At 36.9% G+C, this 21,005-nt stretch overlaps 2 protein-coding genes and 1 pseudogene across 2 annotated transcripts; 2 read left to right on the top strand and 1 right to left on the bottom strand.

Annotated features, from left to right (window-relative positions):
• Positions 1 to 857: 857 nt before the first annotated feature.
• LOC113357287 lies at positions 858 to 2,072 on the top strand. Its single transcript, XM_026600654.1, has 4 exons — positions 858 to 863; positions 958 to 1,074; positions 1,317 to 1,846; positions 1,946 to 2,072. Exons 2-4 carry the CDS (start codon positions 1,012 to 1,014, stop codon positions 2,070 to 2,072), a joined length of 720 nt encoding a protein of 239 aa, XP_026456439.1. The 5' UTR covers positions 858 to 863; positions 958 to 1,011.
• Positions 2,073 to 3,780: 1,708 nt separating this feature from the next.
• On the bottom strand, positions 3,781 to 5,839 carry LOC113357280. Its single transcript, XM_026600641.1, has 4 exons — positions 5,077 to 5,839; positions 4,303 to 4,792; positions 4,037 to 4,204; positions 3,781 to 3,883 (listed from the first exon to the last, which is right to left on the bottom strand). Exons 1-4 carry the CDS (start codon positions 5,837 to 5,839, stop codon positions 3,781 to 3,783), a joined length of 1,524 nt encoding a protein of 507 aa, XP_026456426.1.
• A 3,817-nt stretch (positions 5,840 to 9,656) lies between these two features.
• Positions 9,657 to 15,910, top strand: LOC113311532 (annotated as a pseudogene).
• Positions 15,911 to 21,005: the final 5,095 nt, after the last annotated feature.

Raw genomic sequence — 21,005 nt, 5'->3', positions numbered from 1 at the left:
GTCATCCTATAAAATAATACGGTTTGGCATTGCATTTATGTAGGGTGCATCGCTTGAAGAAATGTTGCCGAATATGCAGTTTATGCCTTTGGTTTGTGAGCTGCCGAGTCTCAAAGAACTGCATACCGTGCCGATGGAGAAACTGATTGACCTGGCCATCCATGGGAAGGGTATTTATACCGATGAGTACTCAAAATATCTACAAGCTGAAATTATGGGAGATCCTTATCCATCCTTAGGAATTCTTAGTCTGGAGTACCCGTCGACTGGTAGTTTACCAAGCTTGGAAAAAATGGAATCTTCTCAAATCTTCGACAAATTTTATGCTAAAGATCTGGATCCTCCATCACAAGTTTCAAGACCAAATTTTGACTTGGGTTTAGACCAAGTGATCAAAATGGAGAAGAGGTGAAGCAACCTGCAATTGATCTAGGTGCACCTGATCCACCTCAAATCCATCTTGCAGCTGCGCCTGCGCATAATGAAGCTCCAGCTGCTAGAGGAGCATCAGATCAAGCTCAAACAGATCCCTCGGATGAGCAAGCTCAAATCGATACTGCACCTACACTTTATGAAGCCTCTGCAATTGTTTTAGCTGCATCTGAAAAAGATCGTTTGAAAGCTGATCTTCAGCAACCTGAACAAGAAGTATGAACATGTTCTAAACCTAGTACATATATCCTTCTGATACATATAACCAGCAGTACGTATATCAATTTTTGGTCAAATAGCTCGTAGTCTGATTTGTTTCAAATGCAGGGAATAAGGAAACCTTGGGATCCCATTCCATTCAATGAAGTAGAAAGGAAGAAGAAAATGAAGAATGACAGAAAGCAACAGCCTACTAAAAATTAGAGAGTCTTGTAAGTACCTAAATCTACTTCTGTTTAATGAATTTATGTTTTGTTTTTAATGATGCTTTTAGCATATGTACTAATGCTGCCGATTCTCAAACAGAAGTATCCAGTTTTAGATGCTGAAAAGGCAGAGGAAGCTCGACTGAAGAAGAATATGAGCGCCGAAAAAGCTAAAGCATATGCTGAGACTCTCCAACTTCTTTCTGAGCTACAGAAGGTAATTATAATTACCAAAAAAGTGAAAAGTAACAAATTTATCAATACTTAATGGACCACTTATGTTACATATGTTCAATAACATGGGAAAAACCAACAGTACATATGTTATGTACTCAGTGAAACTAAAAGTACATAACTTCTGTACTGAAAAGAATCCAAGAATACATATGTTCTATTCTGTTCATTTTTTTTTTGCTTTTTTAGTCTCTCATTTTTTTTTACGTTTATGGTATATTGAAGGATAACGAACCTGGAGTTAGTCAAACATCAGAGGAAGATGACGTAACACTTGCCAAGAGACTCGAAGATAGGCTGGCTACAAAGAGTAATGAAGTCAAACCAATAGCGAAGTCGACCACGTCAGTCATGGACAAGGAGAAGAAAAAGCCGACTATCTCAGCCAAGGAGAAGAAACTTACTCCAAAAATCACATACACCCCTCAGAAGCCAGTAACTCGGAGCCACCCGCAGAAAAGAGTTGATCCTGAGTTTGCTAGTGGCAAAGGACTGTCGGGACATAAAAGGCGAAAAACAAAGTCCAGAACTGAAAACCCAGTTGGAAAAGATTGCCCAACAGAGAAAGTTCAGAAAAAGGATAGCGAGAATGTGAGAAAGAGAAAAGCTAAAGGTGATCCAAATCTGCAAGAACTTACTAAAAAAGTGAAGAATGCACGCAAGTTGTTGAGCCTAAGGAAATCTCCGTTCTATAAGGATTTGAGTTCACAACAAAGAGCGCTTCTCTCTCCTTTTTTTGACAAAGCTACCTCAATGTGAGTCTCTCTTGGATATGTCCCTTTCATTTTAACAAAACTTTATGTACTTCGTTTAGAATCAAACTTATAATTGATTTGGATTATTTGAATTTGCAGCAACAGTGCTTGGAAAGCTCCTGCTGTGATTGGTCATCACATATTATCTGCAGAGACCTTTGAAGATCTGCTACATAACAGGGCTTTAGAGGGAGATCTTATAAATTACTCAGGCAATACCAACTGAAAAAAGCATATCATAATGAGCAACCAGTGAATGGACAGAGAAAGTACATTCCAGTACTCCACATTGATCCAACAGGCTGGGTATGTTTTCCAATTTATCTTTAAACAACATGCATCATGTCTTTGTAAAGGGCATAGCATATCTGCGAAACTAAAACGAAACAATTTTTTTTGATGTTGTAACAAATATTATGCTTTCATATATGTGTTTTACACTATAATTTTCAGTACATATTTACTACACTGATAAATTTAATTCTTTTTCAGTTTTATTTAAGTGACCCAGTACATCAAGTAGCAGCAAACACTGCTGTATTCTTACCCATCAGGAATATGGAGGAAGGAACCAGGAAGATTATTATTCCAATGTCACACCAAAACGTGCATTGGACGCTTCTTGTGTATGAATGCGAGAAAGGCGAATTCTTCCACTACAACACTTGGGAAGCTGTATCCAAAAATGAGTGTCTCGATAATGCTAATCTTATGGCAGAATACTGCTTGTTAGCAATTAATGAACGCTTGTCGAGCCTGCGCCTTCCACTTGTAAGCAGAGTAAAGATGATTAGTTACCCAACACCTCAACAGGGAGACTATCCAGATTGTGCTATATATCATGCACATCATGAAGAAAGTTGCAAAGGAGGAAGTAATTGATGGAGTGCGAATGAGCTTGGGAGACCCAGAAGAACTAAAGGACAAAATACATAAGAAGAGGATCTCTTTAGCATGCAAAATACTCTCAGCAACATCTCCTCCTGAGGAGAGCTGGAATATTCATGCTCCAAAAGGTTTTTAAGACAGTGCTTATATGAATTAGGAATGCATAGTAGAAGTTATCATAGAGAACATATTCAGAGTTTGCTAGTTTGTTTTAGACAATATCAAAGTTTAGTAATTATTCTTATTTATTTTGATAACAATTGTTCTCGAAACTATGGTGTTTGTGTTTAATCTATGTACAGTTGTTTGGCTTTATAAAAATGTTGACATGTTGGATGGTAAAAGTCCATAGTATGAAGTGTTTTGTTGTGTATTATGTAACATAGACCAGCTATTAGAGTCAATTGAAGAATATGACTCTCTAAATTTGTTAATCATGATGGGAGAGAACATGAATCTCAGAGCTGGTCTCTTTGTTTGGTGTGTCTTAATTGAACAGAAAGTACATAATAGTTGTGCTCAGAAAGTCTTGAACAAACTTGGAAATCAACCTGAAAACCAATAATATTGAAAGTGGATAATGCAGTACAAAGTACCATTAAAAGAGTCTTAAATGAGCACAAAGTACCTTGTCCCAGAAAGATATCAAACAGTACATAATTTCAGCACTCTAAAAAAAGCGAACAAAAGTATTTAAAATGATGCGCAAAACAGAATCTGCATTGTGACCAATAGAACTAATAAGGGAGAACTGAAAATCTAAAACTCATGGGTATGAAGGAATGACAGTGCACGTTGCCTTGTTGTGGTGAGTTTTCTTCTTACAGTTGGAACAACGGACGGACTTCCTAGCTTTCTCCCATGCATTCTTGATACGATTTCCCTTTGGCCTACCTGGTGGAACTCGTGGATGGGGTGGAAAAATAGTATCCTCTGGCAGATACTGCTCTGGCCTGTTGTAGTTGGGGATTGGTCTGATAGCAATTGAATACAGCTGCTGAAAATTTGTAACTTTGAAGTAGTCTTCGATATAATCTACGTATCGATCACCCTTGGAATATAGCTGCTGTAGCATGAGAGCATGGAAAACCATAAACACGCCATCTTTGGCAGGTGCAAGTCTTGTTCAGCAGATCAACAGTGTGAGACCTGCAGATGCGTAAAAAGCTTTTCAGCACAAATAACTTAAAAAGCAGTACATATATGCAGCACTGCAAGCAAATACAAAAAAACAAAACATATGATTCACTCCTACATGTATGCTATAGTACAGTAAAAGTTGTTTTATGGGATAAAGCTAACCTAGGCGAATGAATCTCATACTCATACGCAGATGACTGAGTAACATTCCAAACTCGACCAATTTGAATATGTTCTTTAAGTAACGCCTCGTAGGTAGGAGTGAGCTTCTCTGGGTCCATCAAAAGACTCATTTCGCGACGTTCATTCATCAACTCCATAACGCGTAACCTATGAATGGAACAAAAAGAACAACTGTAATAAATTTTGAACAAAAAAAATGAACCAAAAACAAAGAAAACACCAACAAAAAAAACACACACACAAACCTGATCATGTCAACGAGGGCGCAGGCAGGAAACCTCTTGTCTTTCCGAATCCAATTATTGAAGGACTCAGCAACGCTTGATGTAGTCTGACCAAATCTACAGCCAGTGAAGAACGCGCTGGACCAATGTTCCCTAGGCATATTGCGGCAATACTCAGCAACCCCATGCCTTCCCATTAACTCCATTTCCATTAGTGCTTCTTCATATCTTGCTGGTGTGAGAGCATAAGTTGCTTTTTTGAAACAAGCCATAACTTCTTTGTACTTCTCGTCCGATTTCCTGATTGGTAAGTTTCCTTGCAAGTGGTAGTAACAATAGCCATGATGGGAAGTAGGAAAGTGTTTAGGAATAGCCCTCAACAATCCTTCATGACGATCAGACATAAAGGTGATAGGACGGTCATCAACAATGTTGCTAAGATTGCACATAAACCAATCCCAATTGTCAACATCCTCTCCTGGGACCAATCCAAAGGCTAGCGGATAAAAACCTGGAAAAAAAAAAACAGTACATATATTATATACTGTCACTAAATATGTTGCTATATTCATAGACGTAACATATATTATGTACTGGAAAATAGACTAAGAATTTCCAGTACATAATAGACATATTGTACTCAAAAAAAGGTCTTATGCTTACATATATGAATTAATGTGTGTTAGACACAATAAATTTTCAGTACATAAATGGTATACTCAAAAAGTTCCAACTATTAAAAGCAGTGAATAACTTGTAAACAATAACAATTAAAACGTAACAAAGAGCACTTGCCTTGATTCCCATTCAGACAAGTAGCAGCCATAAGGGTACCTTCAATACAAGCGCCTATTGCGATGAATAACCTTTCAAATGTCTGAGTTGCATCGTTAAACTGAAAATCCTCATAAGAGCCAGGATTTGTTTCTTTCAATGAATTCACCCACCAAACCAGATCAGAGTAAGACTTTACATCATTCCCAAAAATTTCATGGGGTGACCGTTCCAAACCATGATATGCATGGTGATATTTGATATTAACACCAGCACCAACTTTTATATAATCTTCAATTTCGCGAGGCTTGATAAGTGGGTTGTGCATCACACGATCATGAATAAGGTTGTGTACCAGCTTCTTCGATACTTTAGGACTTCTCAACTTCACACCAGCTCCACAAGTGTGCCTCCCAACATACTTTTTTATCCTAAAAACATCGCAAGTAGAATCAATAGCAACTGCATGGATCATCCAAGTGCATGGGACTTTACTGCATTTCATTGTGAACCTTTCACGATCATTCTTCACCTTTGTTACGCGATACCCAGTCTTCAAACAATACTTTTGACAGGCCAACCGAACATCATCAACACCACCACGAAAAAGCTTGTTAGGATCATCAAAAACATTCTCCCACCCATCGGACAGAAGAGGTTTAACAATTTCTTTTCCATCAGTTTCATAACTATCTCTATCTTCCCTAATCAGTTCTGAATTGTTGTCGACGTCGTTGAATGTAGAGGAACTACATCCACCAGCAGAAAGAAAATCCACATGCATCTCAAAGAACGCCGATTTCTTTGAAAAATGCAAGGCAGCGAGACCATGAAGTTGAAAGTCAGCAATCACAGGCACTTTGACACCATTCTCAACATAAGTGATGATAATCTCAGAAGGGTTCAAGGTTCTCCAGTTTTCACAAATAAGAAATTTCAGGTCATCAATACTAGACTTAAAAGTAACGAGGTGAGCAAAATGATGATGCTTATAGTAAATGTATGCATAGCAGTAGGTATTTGGATTGGAACACTCTGCATCAGACATGTTTTGAACCTGCAAATGTGACAAAGATGTAACAGTATTAAAATACAGTATTTCACATACGTACTGATGGGTCAAACTAAAAAAAGTGAGAGATCTATGCAAGAAACCGAATCTAAGAGCAGAAACAATGAGTATGTCATATATGTACTGCTGGATAATACGATCTGAAAGTGAGAACAAACCTGATTTTGAAAAGAAAACAGAAAGATAATCAAATCGAAAGCTAAAATAAGCTAAAAACTTAACAATCTAACCAAATAACTGAATAAATACGAACAAGATTCATAAAAAACAAACAGAACACAACCAATCTCCATGATCCAAAATTCAAATCTTAAACATGATTCAAAAACTGTAGCAGAAACAATGAGTATGTCATATATGTACTGCTGGATAATACGATCTGAAAGTGAAAACAAACCTGATTTTGAAAAGAAAACAGAAAGCTAATCAAATCGAAAGCTAAAATAAGCTAAAAACTTAACAATCTAACCAAATAACTGAATAAATACGAACAAGATTCATAAAAAACAAACAGAACACAACCAATCTCCATGATCCAAAATTCAAATCTTAAACATGATTCAAAAACTGTAGCAGAAACAATGAGTATGTCATATATGTACTGCTGGATAATACGATCTGAAAGTGAGAACAAAACTGATTTTGAAAAAAGAACAGAAAGATAATCAAATCGAAAGCTAAAATAAGCTAAAAACTTAACAATCTAACCAAATAACTTAATAAATACGAACAAGATTCATAAAAAACAAAACAGAACACAACCAATCTCCATGATCCAAAATTCAAATCTTATAATGATTCAAAAACTGTAGCACAAACAATGAGTATGTCACATATGTACTGCTGGATAATACGATCTGAAAGTGAAAACAAAACTGATTTTGAAAAGAAAACAGAAATATAATCAAATCGAAAGCTAAAATAAACTAAAAGCTTAACAATCTAACCAAATAACTGAATAAAAACGAACAAAAATCATAAAAAAAAAACAGAACACAACCTATCTCCATTAAATTGTAGCAGAAAGAAGAAAACGAAAAGATTTAGCAACATACCTGTTAAAAATTGCAGAAGAAATCTTCAGAAACCCTAGTTCCAAATCCAGAAGAAGAAAGAGAGCAGAATTTTCCCAAGAATAATCGGCTGAAATTTTTTTTAGAAATTTTGAAATAGATTGCTTTAATATATGTAGGATTGGAAGGGTAGTTTAGGTATTTAGAAATTTCGTACAATTTGTCCCGCACGTGTACAGGACCTAGGCTTAAAAAATTTGGTCCATTTTCATGTTTTCTCTTAATTATGGACCTCTGATTAGTGGGCTTTAATGGGTGGACCTGCCACTAACTAAGAACACTATAATGGTACCTATTGGTAATTCCTAGATATGCCGCCGGCCCAACAACAATTTTAGCCATTCAGGCCAAAAGGCCCAAAACCCAAACACTTGAAAAAGAATGATTTTTTGGGATAAATTTTTGATGTGGGCGTTCTTTGATGGGGGCATGAGGGACAAATCAAGAGTTGACATGTGTTTTTCATATTAATTGATTCAACTAATTTTGCTGCCAAAAATATCAAAGATAAAATATAAGCAATTAAGATAACCAATATTTTCTCAAAAAATAAACTTGTCTTGTTTTTTTGGAAACAAAATTTGTTGGAATCAATTAATATGAAAAACACATGTCAACTCCTGATTTGTCCCTCATGCCCCCATCAAAGAACGCCCACATCAAAATTTATCCGATTTTTTGGGACCATGATTTTTTTGTGGAGACCATGGTTTTATTTTGGGTAAAGGCACTAGAAGTAATTCAAGGTCACCCCATATCTAGTTATTTATTTAATACCTAATCTACCCTCTTAATTAATTTTAGGTTATGATTAGTGAATGATTTAGTTAAAAACAATTGGTGAGATTAAATTAAACGATGAGTCTATTATTAGTTGAGTAGAATTATTGAGAGAGTAGAGTTAGAGAAGATGAAGGAGAAAAACATGGAAAATAAATTTTGTTTCCAATTCACTAAGTTTGAGTATTCAAATGATGAAAACTCATATGATTCTTCATCTCCATCCTCTCCTAGAATATTTGTTAATCTTCAAAATGATCCGGATTTGAACTGGATTTTGAACAGTTCGGTTACTTTATATGAAGAACAAGTAACCGAACTCATCTGAAGCTGTAGTTCGGTTACTTTATATGAAGAACAAGTAACCGAACTCATCTGAAGTTGTAGTTCGGTTGCCCCGTGAGATGAACAAGTAACCGAACTCATCTGAAAGTGTAGTTCGGTTACTTGTTCCAAACACGCAGGTTACCGAACTCTCTAATAATAGAATTTCTAGGAGTTACAGCGTTATATTCGGTTGGTTCTCAACTAACCGAACTTTGGTGTACAAAGTTCGGTTGGTTCGCAAACTGCATGCACTTTTGATCTAACCGAACTTTACGTAATATAAGAGTATATAAGTGTACAAAGTTCGGTTCTTTCGCAAACTTGAACCTAACAGCTAACCGACCGAACTTTGAGTTCGGTTTCTGCGATAAAATTGTGAAGTTACCAAACTTAACAAACAAAAAGAATGTGAAGTTCCAGCGTCTATTGGCTAAGTTCAGTTACTTTGTAGTTTTAAATGTTTTTGCGAAAAACCGAACTTTATTGGCTAAGTTCGGTTATTTTGGAACTCAACATAGTGGCCACAACAACACAGTTCGGTTAGACTGGATTTGTTTTTTTTTTTTCTAAGGGTGAAGTTCGGTTACTTTGTAGTTTTAATTTTTTTTGCGAAACAACCGAACAGAGAGTTCAGTGACTTAGTTTTTATATCCAATAGAACCGAACTGTTCTTCGTGTTCTTCATTTTCAAGAAGTTCGGTTAGTAAACTAGGATTTTTTTGGAAAATCGGCCTAACCGAACATGGCTCTGTAACTCCTATTAAAACCCTACATGATTTCTATTCGATTGAAGCAATCAAAATCAAATTAAAGTGAAGCGTTTGTTGGAAAATACCTCCGGAGTGGTCCCATGGCAGAATCAGGCTGCGGCTGGCGTCTTTTATACTCGATAAGATTATCATGTAACCGAACTTAATTGTGATTGCATTGATGTTGTTACATTTCTTAAATAGGCGGTGGTGGTGGTGGGAGGATGTGGTGGTGGTAATCGGTGGTTGGTGGTGGTGATAATCAGAGGTGGTGGTGGTGGTAATCGGCGGTGGTTGGTGGTGGTGGTGGTTGGTGGTGGTGATAATCGGAGGTGGTGGTGGTAATCGACGGTGGTGGGCGGTGGTGGTGGGAGGAGGTGGTGGTTATATATATATAGGTGGTTATTAGGTTGATTTTAAATTAAATTAGGTTAAGGATAGGTTAGTTATTTCAACGTTTTAGGACACCCCTTATCATTATAGGAAAGGTAGCCTAATAAAACCATGGTCCCTTCAAAAAAAAATCATGGTCCCTAAAAAAAAATTATTCTTGAAAAACAACTTTCTCTATCCAAGTAACTCAAATCAAGTCCAAAAGTGCTTTTTGGAGAGAGAGAATCAGAGAACTCAAATCAATGGAGGTTGAAGAAACAAACTCACCTCTGTTAGTAACACCTGATGAAAGAAAGGAGAATATGGAGTTAATTGGTGGTCTTATTGAGAGGATATGGATAGAGTTAAAAAAAAAAGAACATTGGCACATTTCAATCCTGCCACTCAATCACTGTAATAACTCAAGCAATTTCTGGTCATTTAAGTGATATTGACTTAGTTTCTACCCCAATTGCAACCCTTTTCATCATCCCCATTTGCTTTGGCTTCGTGGTAAGAACAAACCCATACCTTCTCACAATCTCTTAATGATTTATTTTGTCTAGGTTTTGATTGGATTTTGATTTTAGTTACGAGTTGCTAGTGGATTGGAAACATCATGTAGAAAAGCATATGGTGCAAGTATCTTATTGCCCACACTTTATTTTTGCTGATCCTGAGATTTCTAGGACAGAATATTGAGGTTCCATTCTATCAATTTGGTTGATTCCTCTTCATTTTTCATTTGCTTTTCAATTCCCATTACAGGGATTTATACAATGTCAATTCAAGAATGCGCAACATCTTTGGGTTTATTCTAATTGTGCTTCTTTCCCTAATTTTCACTATTTGCTTGGTTGTCAATATTTAACTTGGATGCAGCATAAGCATTTATGTGTGGGTGTCCATGATCACGCCTGGGTTCTTCGCAGCATCGGGGTTGGTTACATCCTTAGGATTTTCTTATTACATTCAGATGATCAACAATAATATGTTTACCTAGTCTAAGAATGCTAAGTAACAATTGCTCTAAAAGATGGATTTTTTGGGTTATTTGTCACGCCATTACGTGGGTCTGTGGCGGGCTACATTTATCTAAAACTAGAGATTAAGAGGATCAGAACTTGGTGACATTTTGATGGAATTTGGTTTGTTACCAATTTGGTGGTGCAGACCATCTTGCGAGAGGGAAACAAGGGGTGGATTGATTAGCTAATAGGCATGACAGTTGGTGGTTTTGGCTCCTCCATCTGTTACCAGTTTTGCTTGTGCTTTCTTGTTTCCCACTTATCTGTTTGGTTGATTGCCAAGGGTTTAGGCAGCTATGTCTTCCCCGTTTTTATGTGTAATTTCCCTTCAGACCTCGTTCTCTGTTGTTGTATGAACTTTCCTTAGTCTATCCAGGTCTCTCTTCTTATTTACACGATTAATGAATTCAGATCTAGTTTAACTTCAAGTTTGTGATATGCACCAGCACTACTTGTTTTTGGGTTCGTTTAATCTTAGTGAAATGCAGGGTAGGAGTAGCATGTGAGCTAGGAGCAGGAAAGTTGCCAAATCCTATGATGAAAGTATCTTTGGTGACGTCCATTGCTGTTAGTTGATTGCGCAGGGTTTAATCAGCTATCTCTCCCCCTTTTTATGGGTAATTTCACTTCAGACACCGTTCTCATTGTTTTACGAACTTTCCTTGGTCTATCCAGGTCTCCCTTCTTATTTACACGATTAATAAATGCAGGTCTAGTTTAACTTCAAGTTGATGATATGCACCAGCACTACTTGTTTTTAAGTTCTTTTAATCTCAGTGAAATGCAGGGTATGAGTAACATGTGAGATAGGAGCAGGAAATGAGAAAGCTGCCAAATTTGCGATGAAAGTGTCTGTAGGGACGTCCATTGCTGAGGGTTGCTTGATAATTATTGTTTTTAGCAAGAACTTAGCTATGATATTCACTCCTACTGCAACTGTTGTCGGTGCTGTAAATGAATTAGCTGCTCTTCTGGCCGTCATTGTTCTCCTCAATTGCGTCCAGCCAGTTCTCTCTCTGGTAAGACTGGGACGTAGACATTCTAAACTCTGTATAATTTTTTTTTTCTTCTACCTTTTTTCCTTAACTGACCCTAGGTATATTCCTGTACATATTTTCTATGTTGGGTACATTGTAGCATACAAACTAGGAGTGGCTGTTGGATCTGGATGTCAATCCATTGTAGCATACATAAGCATAGCTAAGTTCCCAGTACACAATCAGGGGCCCTCAAGGATTTTCTAGGCATGAAGGTATGTTTCCAGTTTTCGTGTCTCAAAGATTTTTGGGGTTATATTTCATCTGCATAGGGCGAGTTATTCTAGCGATAATGCATGGGTTAACACATGAGGGATATTCTTAGTTGCGAAGAATTCTATTATCTCTTACTTTACACCAAATTGTCAAGTACTTTTTTTTTTCATCAATTATCACCTGAAAGGAGTTTTAAAACAGGTTTTATGGTCTGGATTACTCATGTAACTGTTGTACAAACATTGGCATTGACCTTTTTCACAGTGAGATGTGAATGGAAAAAAAATGTAAAAATCTTGATAAACTTTCTAAACTCGGTACACATTTGTTTTTTTGAACGTCTCTCTCTCTGTCTCTTATAATATCCATAACCCAATTCACAGGCTATAGAAGCCAGTATTAAGCTGTACAAATTGAGGAATCTCAAACAATAGATCCCTGCGAAGAAACAGCCTTTACCAAAAAAAAATCCTCATTGTTGTGTGCAATCATGCTAGGTGTCTTTGTTTTACATTGACATGACACTCAAACTGTGATTGTATACTCATATAAGTATTTGTTTGTAAGCTGTATTCCTCAGTTTCCAATATAAGCCTGGCTTTCTCTTTGGAAAATTTGTGGTTCCCTCCCCTTTTAAGCCATACAGAGTTTACATATTCTTTTGGATTCCCCGTGTAACCTCGGAATGTGATCACAGCCGGAGAGGTAAGGAGTTCTACTCTGTTAACTAACCACCAATTAAGAAAGTGACAAGAATGCTTTTCTTCTATCTGGATAAAAGTCTAAACCTTTACAGTTACCTTATCTATCCAAATCAATAGTTCACAAAGCAAATCATCTGTACCATCACCTTAAGGTCAAATATAGGGGTAATTTGCGTTACCTCCCCTGGAGAAGATCATAATTTGAGTTACCTCCCCTACAGAACAAATATTAGTAAAACCTCCTCTCGTCACTTTTTCCATCCAAACTCGGTTAGCTGAGTCAGCTGCTTCGTACAGCTGGATGTTCTTAGGGGAGGTAACTCAAATTATGTTCTTCTCTAGGGGAGGTAACTCAAATTATGATCTTCTCAGCTAACCGGGTTTGGATGGAAAAAGTGACGAGAGGAGGTTTTACTAATATTTGTTGTGTAGGGGAGGTAACTCAAATTATGATCTTCTCCAGGGGAGGTAACGTAAATTAATCCTCAAATATATCTTTAGTAAATGTTTGCAGTGATTCAATGGAATTTACTAATTATTATATTGTTATATATGCACGTTCATTCCATTACATCTTTGAAACAAATTTTTTTCCGTATATTTTATTTCGTGGCAGAATATATAATTCAGGTGAAGATCAAAACAAAGTATTATACAAAATTTTGAAGCAGATCAAAAAAAATGCAGAAAAATGAGGGTGAAAGTAGAGTGGAAATAACAGTGCCATTGATGTCAGAGGAAGAAGCTTCATTATTACCAATAACCTGCCTCCAACTAAAAGATGTGGATGATTGTAGTAATGATGATCAAAACCATGAAAATGAGTTAGGGAAGAGGTTGTGGAATGAATCAAAGAAGTTATGGCATGTAGTTGGTCCTGCAATTTTCAGCCGGGTAACGTCCTATTCCACTGTCATAATAACCCAAATCTTTGCTGGCCACTTGGGTGATCTCGAACTTGCTGCATTCTCCATTGCTTACACCGTTTTCGTCGGCTTTACCTATGGCTTATTGGTAATCATGCTATCTCTATCTCTGTCTCTCTATCTCCCTCTATCTCTATGTTGATTTCTTTTCTTTTATGTTGTTAATTAGTTAGGAATGGCGAGTGCGTTAGAGACATTGCGTGGCCAAGCTTATGGAGCAAAGAAATACCATGTGTTGGGTATCTATTTGCAGCGTTCGTGGATAGTTCTTTTTCTCAGTGCCGTTCTAATTCTTCCTATTTACATATTAACAACTCCAATCTTAAACCCATTGGACAACCGGATGATTTATCTGAGCTAACAGGGCTTGTGACATTCTGGTTGATTCCCCTTCATTTCTCATTGGCTTTTTATTTCGGATTACATAGATTTCTTCAAAGTCAACTCGAGATGGCAGTAATTACTTGGGTTTCTTTCGCATCTCTGGTGTTCCATGTTTTTGTGAGCTGGTTTTTTGTATACCGACTTGGTCTTGGAATAATTGGTATCACCGTCACATTGAATCTAACTTGGTGGTTTTTGACGCTTGGGTTGTTTGGCTATGTAATTTTCGGTGGTTGTCCTAATACTTGGACTGGTTTTTCTGTTCAAGCATTTTCCAGGCTTTGGGACTTTTTCAAGCTTTCTGCAGCTTCTGGGGTCATGTTATGGTATGCATCCAAGTCTCTCTCCCTTTTCTCTGCAAATGTCTCTGTTTCAAGTTTTCAGCAATTGTGTTTCGTTATGGTTTTTGATTGGTGTGGCTGGAAAATACATGCAGTTTAGAGACTTGGTATTAATGACTGCGAACCTGAACAACGCTAAAATTGCGGTCGATGCTCTCTCTGTCTGGTGTGTTAATTAATTATTCATATTTAATTTTTGATCTGGAATATAATTTCTTTTGTAGTATTAGATTTGATATATGATTCTTTATTCTTTATTAATAATTAGTTTTATTTAATGGTTTGGAGGTGGAAAGCAGTTTCTTAAGGGTGTAATAAACTAATGTACATTTGTTTGTAATTATGATTTTTTAACACAGTATGAGCATCAATACATGGGAGTTTATGATTCCTCTTGCTTTCTTTGCTGCAACAGGGTGAGTCCTGCATCGGTACTTCCATACTGTGTCTTTACCTGTTTTCCTATAATGTTGTGCGTTCTGAGGTCTTTGAACAAATAATAGTGATGCCATCATGTATATGTATGTATGGACAGAGTAAGGGTTGCGAACGAACTTGGTGCTGGGAACGGAAAAGGTGCAAAATTTGCATCGATTGTATCAGCTACAACGTCTTTGGTGATAGGACTTGTTTTGTGCTCTGTGATCATGATATCTCACGAGAAGTTAGCAATTATCTTCACATCCAGCAATGCTGTACTCGGAGAAGTTGATAATCTTGCTATCCTATTAGGAATTACGATTCTCTTGAATAGCATTCAACCTGTCCTATCAGGTGATAAAATATCATCTACTACTTGCTACCACCCATCTGTTAGGTTCTTTATCAAATGAAATCCTTTAATTATTTCCGATTATTTGTTATTAATGATCAGGTGTTGCCGTTGGGTCAGGGTGACAATCATCCGTGAGTTACATAAACATCGGCTCCTACTACATTGTTGGTCTGCCTCTAGGAATTGTCCTTGGTTGGGTTTTCCATCTAGGTATTTCGGTACGTATTCTTCTCAACTTCCTATTTGATAGTAACTATGCTGCTCATCATTCACCAGGTTAGATTGGGCTCAGCATCATGATATATAATGGTTTGACCAGCACTGAAACTAATAAAATTGGATGATGGCAATAATGAACAGGGTATATGGAGTGGGATGATAGCTGGGACTGCCGTTCAGACATTGATTGTGATTGTCTTAACCATCAGATGTGATTGGGATATGCAGGTCAGAATCTTGCATATAAACGAAACACCCATCTCGTTAATTCTTTATTCAGTAACGTAAATTCTCCATAAACTGTTTGTTCGATATTTTGTATTTGAAGGCCAAGAAAGCTAGCTCAAACATGGAGAAGTTGGCCAATGAACAGATAACAAAATAAAATCTCTTTCTGCAACATTATTTGTACGACGTGCCTAAATCATTGTTGAAGGTGAAAGCAATCTCACTCACAAGCTGAGAGGAAGACTAGAACAACGTGTATGATCTTTTGCCAAGGCTCTTCACAGAGACTTCACTGCTGTTTTCATTGTTCCCATTAGCGCGTACGTACTTGTTAGATGGCTATGTAGTGGCCATGAATCCCGGCGATCAAGACTTGAAGGAGATCCTTTTCTCATGTGTTGCTTTAGACAAAATAGACAGGAGAGAACATGGATAATTTCAGTACAAAAATAGAAGTTTAAGTTTAGAAACGTGATGGAAATTAAGAAACTGTAGAATAGGATTTTGGGGTTTAAATGATTTGTATCTGGCTTGTTGGCCTTAACTCCTCGCAGCTTGATTTTGTTTTTCAAAAAATGAAATAATATAGAGTATGATTTCATTCTTTGAATTTTTATTGATTAATGTTTTTCTAAATTAATATTTTTTTATATTATTTTCTTTTTGATATAGAGTTGTTTTATAAAATATTTTGATATTTTGAGACATTGTTATTCTGTAACCTCGAGACTACACTAGCACGGTCCGCACTCCGCAGTTTGTTCAGATGGGCCGCGGGTTAGGCATAAAGAACCCGATTCACAATCTAGTCCATCTCAATTCTCACAGTTAGTGGGTAGATTCTTTCACCTATACATTATGGACATTAGGCAAAAACCGTGGACTAAATAAGCACCACCAACTGTCCATTCACCGGTGTTAACGCTAAATGTCAGAAATAACTTTAGAGCCGGTTAGCTCTCCACGTTTATGTCCACTGATTGTCTTTTAAGATTTAGTGTTCCAACTTCCAACCTTCTCACCTTCACAGCCGTTGTACCTTGACGTAGCAATTGGATGGGGTGTGAAGGTCTCCATAGTGCTCATCCTTAAGTACCATTATTTTTCCTTTTCCAAATCCCATCCTTTCCACGCCTCGAAAAAATCCATCCTACAGAGATACCTGGATATAGACCACTGCAATATCTCCAGATCTGTAAAAGATTCGCAACCATTGCAATACTTTGGTATTGGTTGTAGACCAGCTAGGACTGCACGGATTACTGAATGTAGATGGTTTCTTCCTATTCAAAACCAAATTGTTCTCAGTTGTGATAGAGCTTCTCGTGCTCATCCTGGTTCAGATGGAGTTGGGTTTGTTTTACGGAGCATCTCTAATCATGGTGTTCTTTGGGTTATGGAGGCTAGATGCATTGAAGGAATCACAAAAATCCTTCACGGGTGTAAAGGGGTTGGTTCATAATTGCTTTGAGTCTCTTCAGGGACACAGTAGGCATAACCTAATAACTCTTATTATAGTTCGTTTTGTCTTAATATATCCAATGAAAACTCTTATACTTCGAAACAGGTAATTGAAATTTCAGCTTCTTTTTGAAAAAGTTGTACCGGATGCTATAAAGAAGATACATAAAAGTATAGAGAAAAACAAGCACCTAGAAAGTGCACAGTTTCTCTAGTATGAAATTAAGTGGAGTATACATCCAACACCTAGACATACGGTGTTTTCTAGCATGCTTACCATACAATCCACGGAAATATTTTACAGATCCTGTTTACAAAGTTACAAGTCGGTTTATAGCAAATATTCGTAACACGAAACGAAATCACATAAGGTAACAAAAGAAAACACGTACATGCATAAGATGTCAGTCACATCATCTTGAACTGATCCCATTAGTAGAGGATAGTATCTGTTTTACGTCATAATTACCACTTTCCTATTCAGAGAGTTATTTCAAATCATTTTCTTCGTCTTCTATTTCCGCTTTCCTCGAATAAGTACCAGAGTTAGGAGAAACTAAACTCTCCTTATAGACAGAAAGACAACATGAGTAAGTCTTCATACCATTATACACCTTAATTTTTCTAGTTGTTTCATGCTCTGGATCATATAAAACCACATTAAATGCATCATTCTTATCCGTTCCAAACATTATTTCACCGTTCTCAAGAAATCGCAAGGGTGTCAAATGTGCAACATGCCCAAAAAGGTTTTGTATGTCGATGTTGAAGAGCCTACTCCAAGAATCTTTCACTCCGAAGTCCTTCAACTCCCATAATTCAACCCATAACAAAGAAATATAACCAAGCAAGCAAAGAGATTCTTTTAACACACACAAAGTTGTTCCGAACATTCCATCAAACAAGTTAACAGGTATTTGGATCTCTTCGAATATCTCTTTCGCCATATTAAAACAAAGGATAACTTCAGTTTTCCGTCCCCTTGATTTACGAAATGCTTTCCAGTGAAGAACTCCATTAACAGCCACCCGAGAAAATTCAGGTGTGACGTAGTGGTTATGAAGATCATAAGGGATGTCCTCATGTCTTCTCCATAAATTAGATGCTAAGGTGTAGACATGGATCTCACACAGATACTTATGATTATAGATCCCTAGACTTACAACTTTGAACTCCTCCATCTTGTAATCATAAATAAATCCATAACTTACTGATAAACCGAACCTTACAGTTGGTGATAATCTATTGATGGATTTTCACTTGGTGATATTGGTAACTTCTTACATTCATTAGTACACGGGTTCCAGATGGCAACAATTTTCGGAGGATTAGTCACCCAAGCATTACAATAAGTTAAACAGACTAAGCCATCAGAAGATCCCCAAAATTTAAATCCACGGTAATCATCAGATAATAAAGGGCAATTAACAGTACTAACAAGATCACTACATGTTGATGATGGTAATGGATCATAACCTATGGTGTGGAATTCAGAGAAATTATGGTGCAAGATATTAAACTTGTTCATCTCATTAGCATAATTTAGATGCATTTTAACAAACTCACTGCCTTTTAATAACTTGCACCATGCCTTGGATACACACCTGAACCGTCCAATCGACTTGACGGGCAACCTAACAAGGATGTCCGATATGATATCATCCGGAATGGTCACCATTATACTGCAAGATAAAAATATTCAGCTCTAGTTTTATGCTCTCAACAAAAATGAGCTCTTTGTTGTGAGCAAAATATTACAGAAAATGGAAGTTATACCATAGCGTACAGGACTAGTAAGGATATCAACTGACCTTAAATTTGTTGGAGAAGAAATTTCTGAATTTTTTTCTAATTATGAGTTTAGAGGAAGATGATTAATTACTTAACACTCAAAACCACCATTCCTTTTTTTTCTTTAACAGTAATTCTGCTAAGTCCACCAGTCAAACCCTCTGCTGATGTGACCATAAGGGGGCCTGATCAATCTGTAAGTGTAAAACAAGCAACAAAAAGAACCTGAAACAAAAAAGACCTGATTTGTTGCTGTGTCGTAATCATCAATAATTCACAATCAGAATCTTGAACGCTTGAACTTTCACGAATATGATCTTTAATCTCAAAAATATCTTGGTACGATTGAATTCTTCGATAAGTAGGGAGGACCTAGAAACATTGATTGATAGTCGTAGTATCTAAATTCTAAATCTCTAAATATCTACTACGTTGGATAATTATAAAATGCTGGATCCTAGTTAGCAATTCGGGGTACGGGTATTAGTTCGGGATGGCATACGTACGGGAATTATACGGATTCAGATAGGTCGGATTTGGTCAAAAATCCGGTCAACTGTTCGATGTTCGGACAGTAGTTCGGAACGGCGTACCTATGTGTATATCCGTTTTATAAATGTGAGTTCGGCATTTAAAATTCGGCTTACATATATGATAAATTGATAAGTATTATGACCTTATTACGAGACTAATTTTATTTGTATATTATTTATAAGATGGAAAAAAACATTTTAGCGTTATTATTTAACAAGAAGTAAACAATTTAATCGCATAAATGTAATATAAAACGAGTTTATAGACTTTTAACAAAAATTAACACATAAAACACCAGTTAAACAACTACCGATAGAAAATTTTAACTGCATAATTGTATTTAAATATAAATTATATACAAAATCAAACAAAAACCAATTAACAGAATTCTGGTCAGAGAGTTACCTACTGGAATTCTAGTTCGGAAATATTATTCGGATTCGGTCAGTTCGGATACGTTCACGAATCATTCGTGAAGTCCATATAATCCGGAAACTATGTTCGGAATTTAAATAGTTCGGAAATATCATTCGGATTCGGTCAATTCGGATACGTTTGTGAATCATTGAGCAATTATTAATTAGGTGCTGGATTGGAAAATTGTCTTTTCATGACAAAAGTGTGGCGTAGATCGCCAGGTGGCCGATTTTTGTTTTTTTCCTGTCTGAGACGTATACGGTTACCGATTGAATTCTGTAGACTCCTCGTGATTTTCACTTTTCTTTTTTGTTTTCTATTTTTTTGGCGGGAAATTCAGTGGAAATCGTGGGGTCCTCGTAAACTTCATAACGTGGCGATTTAGATGAATGATTGTGTCGTGGTTGTTGGATATGGCTAATTTTTATTTTATTTTTATGGCATCTGCTAGCATCTTTACCAGAGAATTACTCTTTTTTTCCTCCTCCAATTTTTTTTTTGATCGTGTAAAGAGATTGTATTAGAAAAATATGAATTGTTTACAAAGAGACCAGAAAATAAAAATTACAAGGGATACCCTCAACTGAGAGCAAGGAGTCAAAGAGACCCAAAGACACAATGAAGCCCAAGAAACCAAACAAGATATTTCCCATAAAGTTAGAAGGTCCAAGACAGATGAAACCCTAACTAAAATCATCTTTTTCAAAGCCGCCAGTCACATTTTGCACCACTACTACAATTGCAGCACCGCCGCTTGCTTTTGTGATCGTCAGAGACTAGCACCGTTGCTGATTAAGAACTCAAGATCGGAATCCAGATCATCACCTTGGTTGGTTAAGAATTGATGTGAGAGATTGGTGATAGGAGATGTATGAGCCACTTGATTATGTGGTCAACAGAAACTAGCACATTTGCTGATTATGAATTGAAGATCGGGAGCCAGATCATCATCGGAAACCAAGACCTTTCTTGGTTAAGAACCGATGTGAGAGATTGCTGATAGGGGATGTATGAGAAGTCTTTAAGGGATGTGAGATGGGGTGTATAAAGAAGTGGTTGATGGAGGTTTCGTTTAGGTTGAGATTAAGTGTGGTTCTATTGGCTTTGATGGATGAAAATTAGTCAAGGATTTCACTGATGAAAAAGTAGTAAGATGGGAACTAAGATGAGGTGAGATTGGCAAGGGACAACATCGATCCAGGGATTTCAAGTGAGATAAAGGGAGAGAGAACTTCAATCAACCTTGTCTACTTGACCTTTTATTCTTTTTTCTTTAACAATCCAGACATTCCAGATGATTAACAACTAAAACTACAGTGATAGAAGAGAGAAATAGTTGAAGTCCTGCTCGGATCTAGTCCAAGGACTAGATCCGAACAGGCAAATGATGACGGCGTTTTCTTTCTGGGGAGATTTCAGAGAGGAGAGGTTTTTCCTCCTCCAATGTCGTGAAGAACAAAGCTTTGTATTTGGAACACACCCTAGATCATTATTCTTGCCACATAAAGCATCCCAC

The sequence above is a fragment of the Papaver somniferum genome, chromosome 1 (assembly GCF_003573695.1).
Source record: "Papaver somniferum cultivar HN1 chromosome 1, ASM357369v1, whole genome shotgun sequence".
NCBI classification, from domain to species: domain Eukaryota; kingdom Viridiplantae; phylum Streptophyta; class Magnoliopsida; order Ranunculales; family Papaveraceae; genus Papaver; species Papaver somniferum.
Note: the sequence above shows the minus strand (reverse complement) of the source record. Positions and strands in the feature narration are given on the sequence as shown.

Coding starts and splice junctions, on each gene's coding strand:
- LOC113357287 (XM_026600654.1), top strand. CDS start 1,012: ATGAGCGCCGAAAAAGCTAAAGCATATGCTGAGACTCTCCAACTTCTT. Junction 1,075..1,316: donor TTCTTTCTGAGCTACAGAAG/GTAATTATAATT, acceptor GGTATATTGAAG/GATAACGAACCTGGAGTTAG. Junction 1,847..1,945: donor TTTGACAAAGCTACCTCAAT/GTGAGTCTCTCT, acceptor TTGAATTTGCAG/CAACAGTGCTTGGAAAGCTC.
- LOC113357280 (XM_026600641.1), bottom strand. CDS start 5,839: ATGCATGTGGATTTTCTTTCTGCTGGTGGATGTAGTTCCTCTACATTC. Junction 4,793..5,076: donor TTGTCTGAATGGGAATCAAG/GCAAGTGCTCTT, acceptor TTTTTTTTCCAG/GTTTTTATCCGCTAGCCTTT. Junction 4,205..4,302: donor GCCCTCGTTGACATGATCAG/GTTTGTGTGTGT, acceptor TTCCATTCATAG/GTTACGCGTTATGGAGTTGA.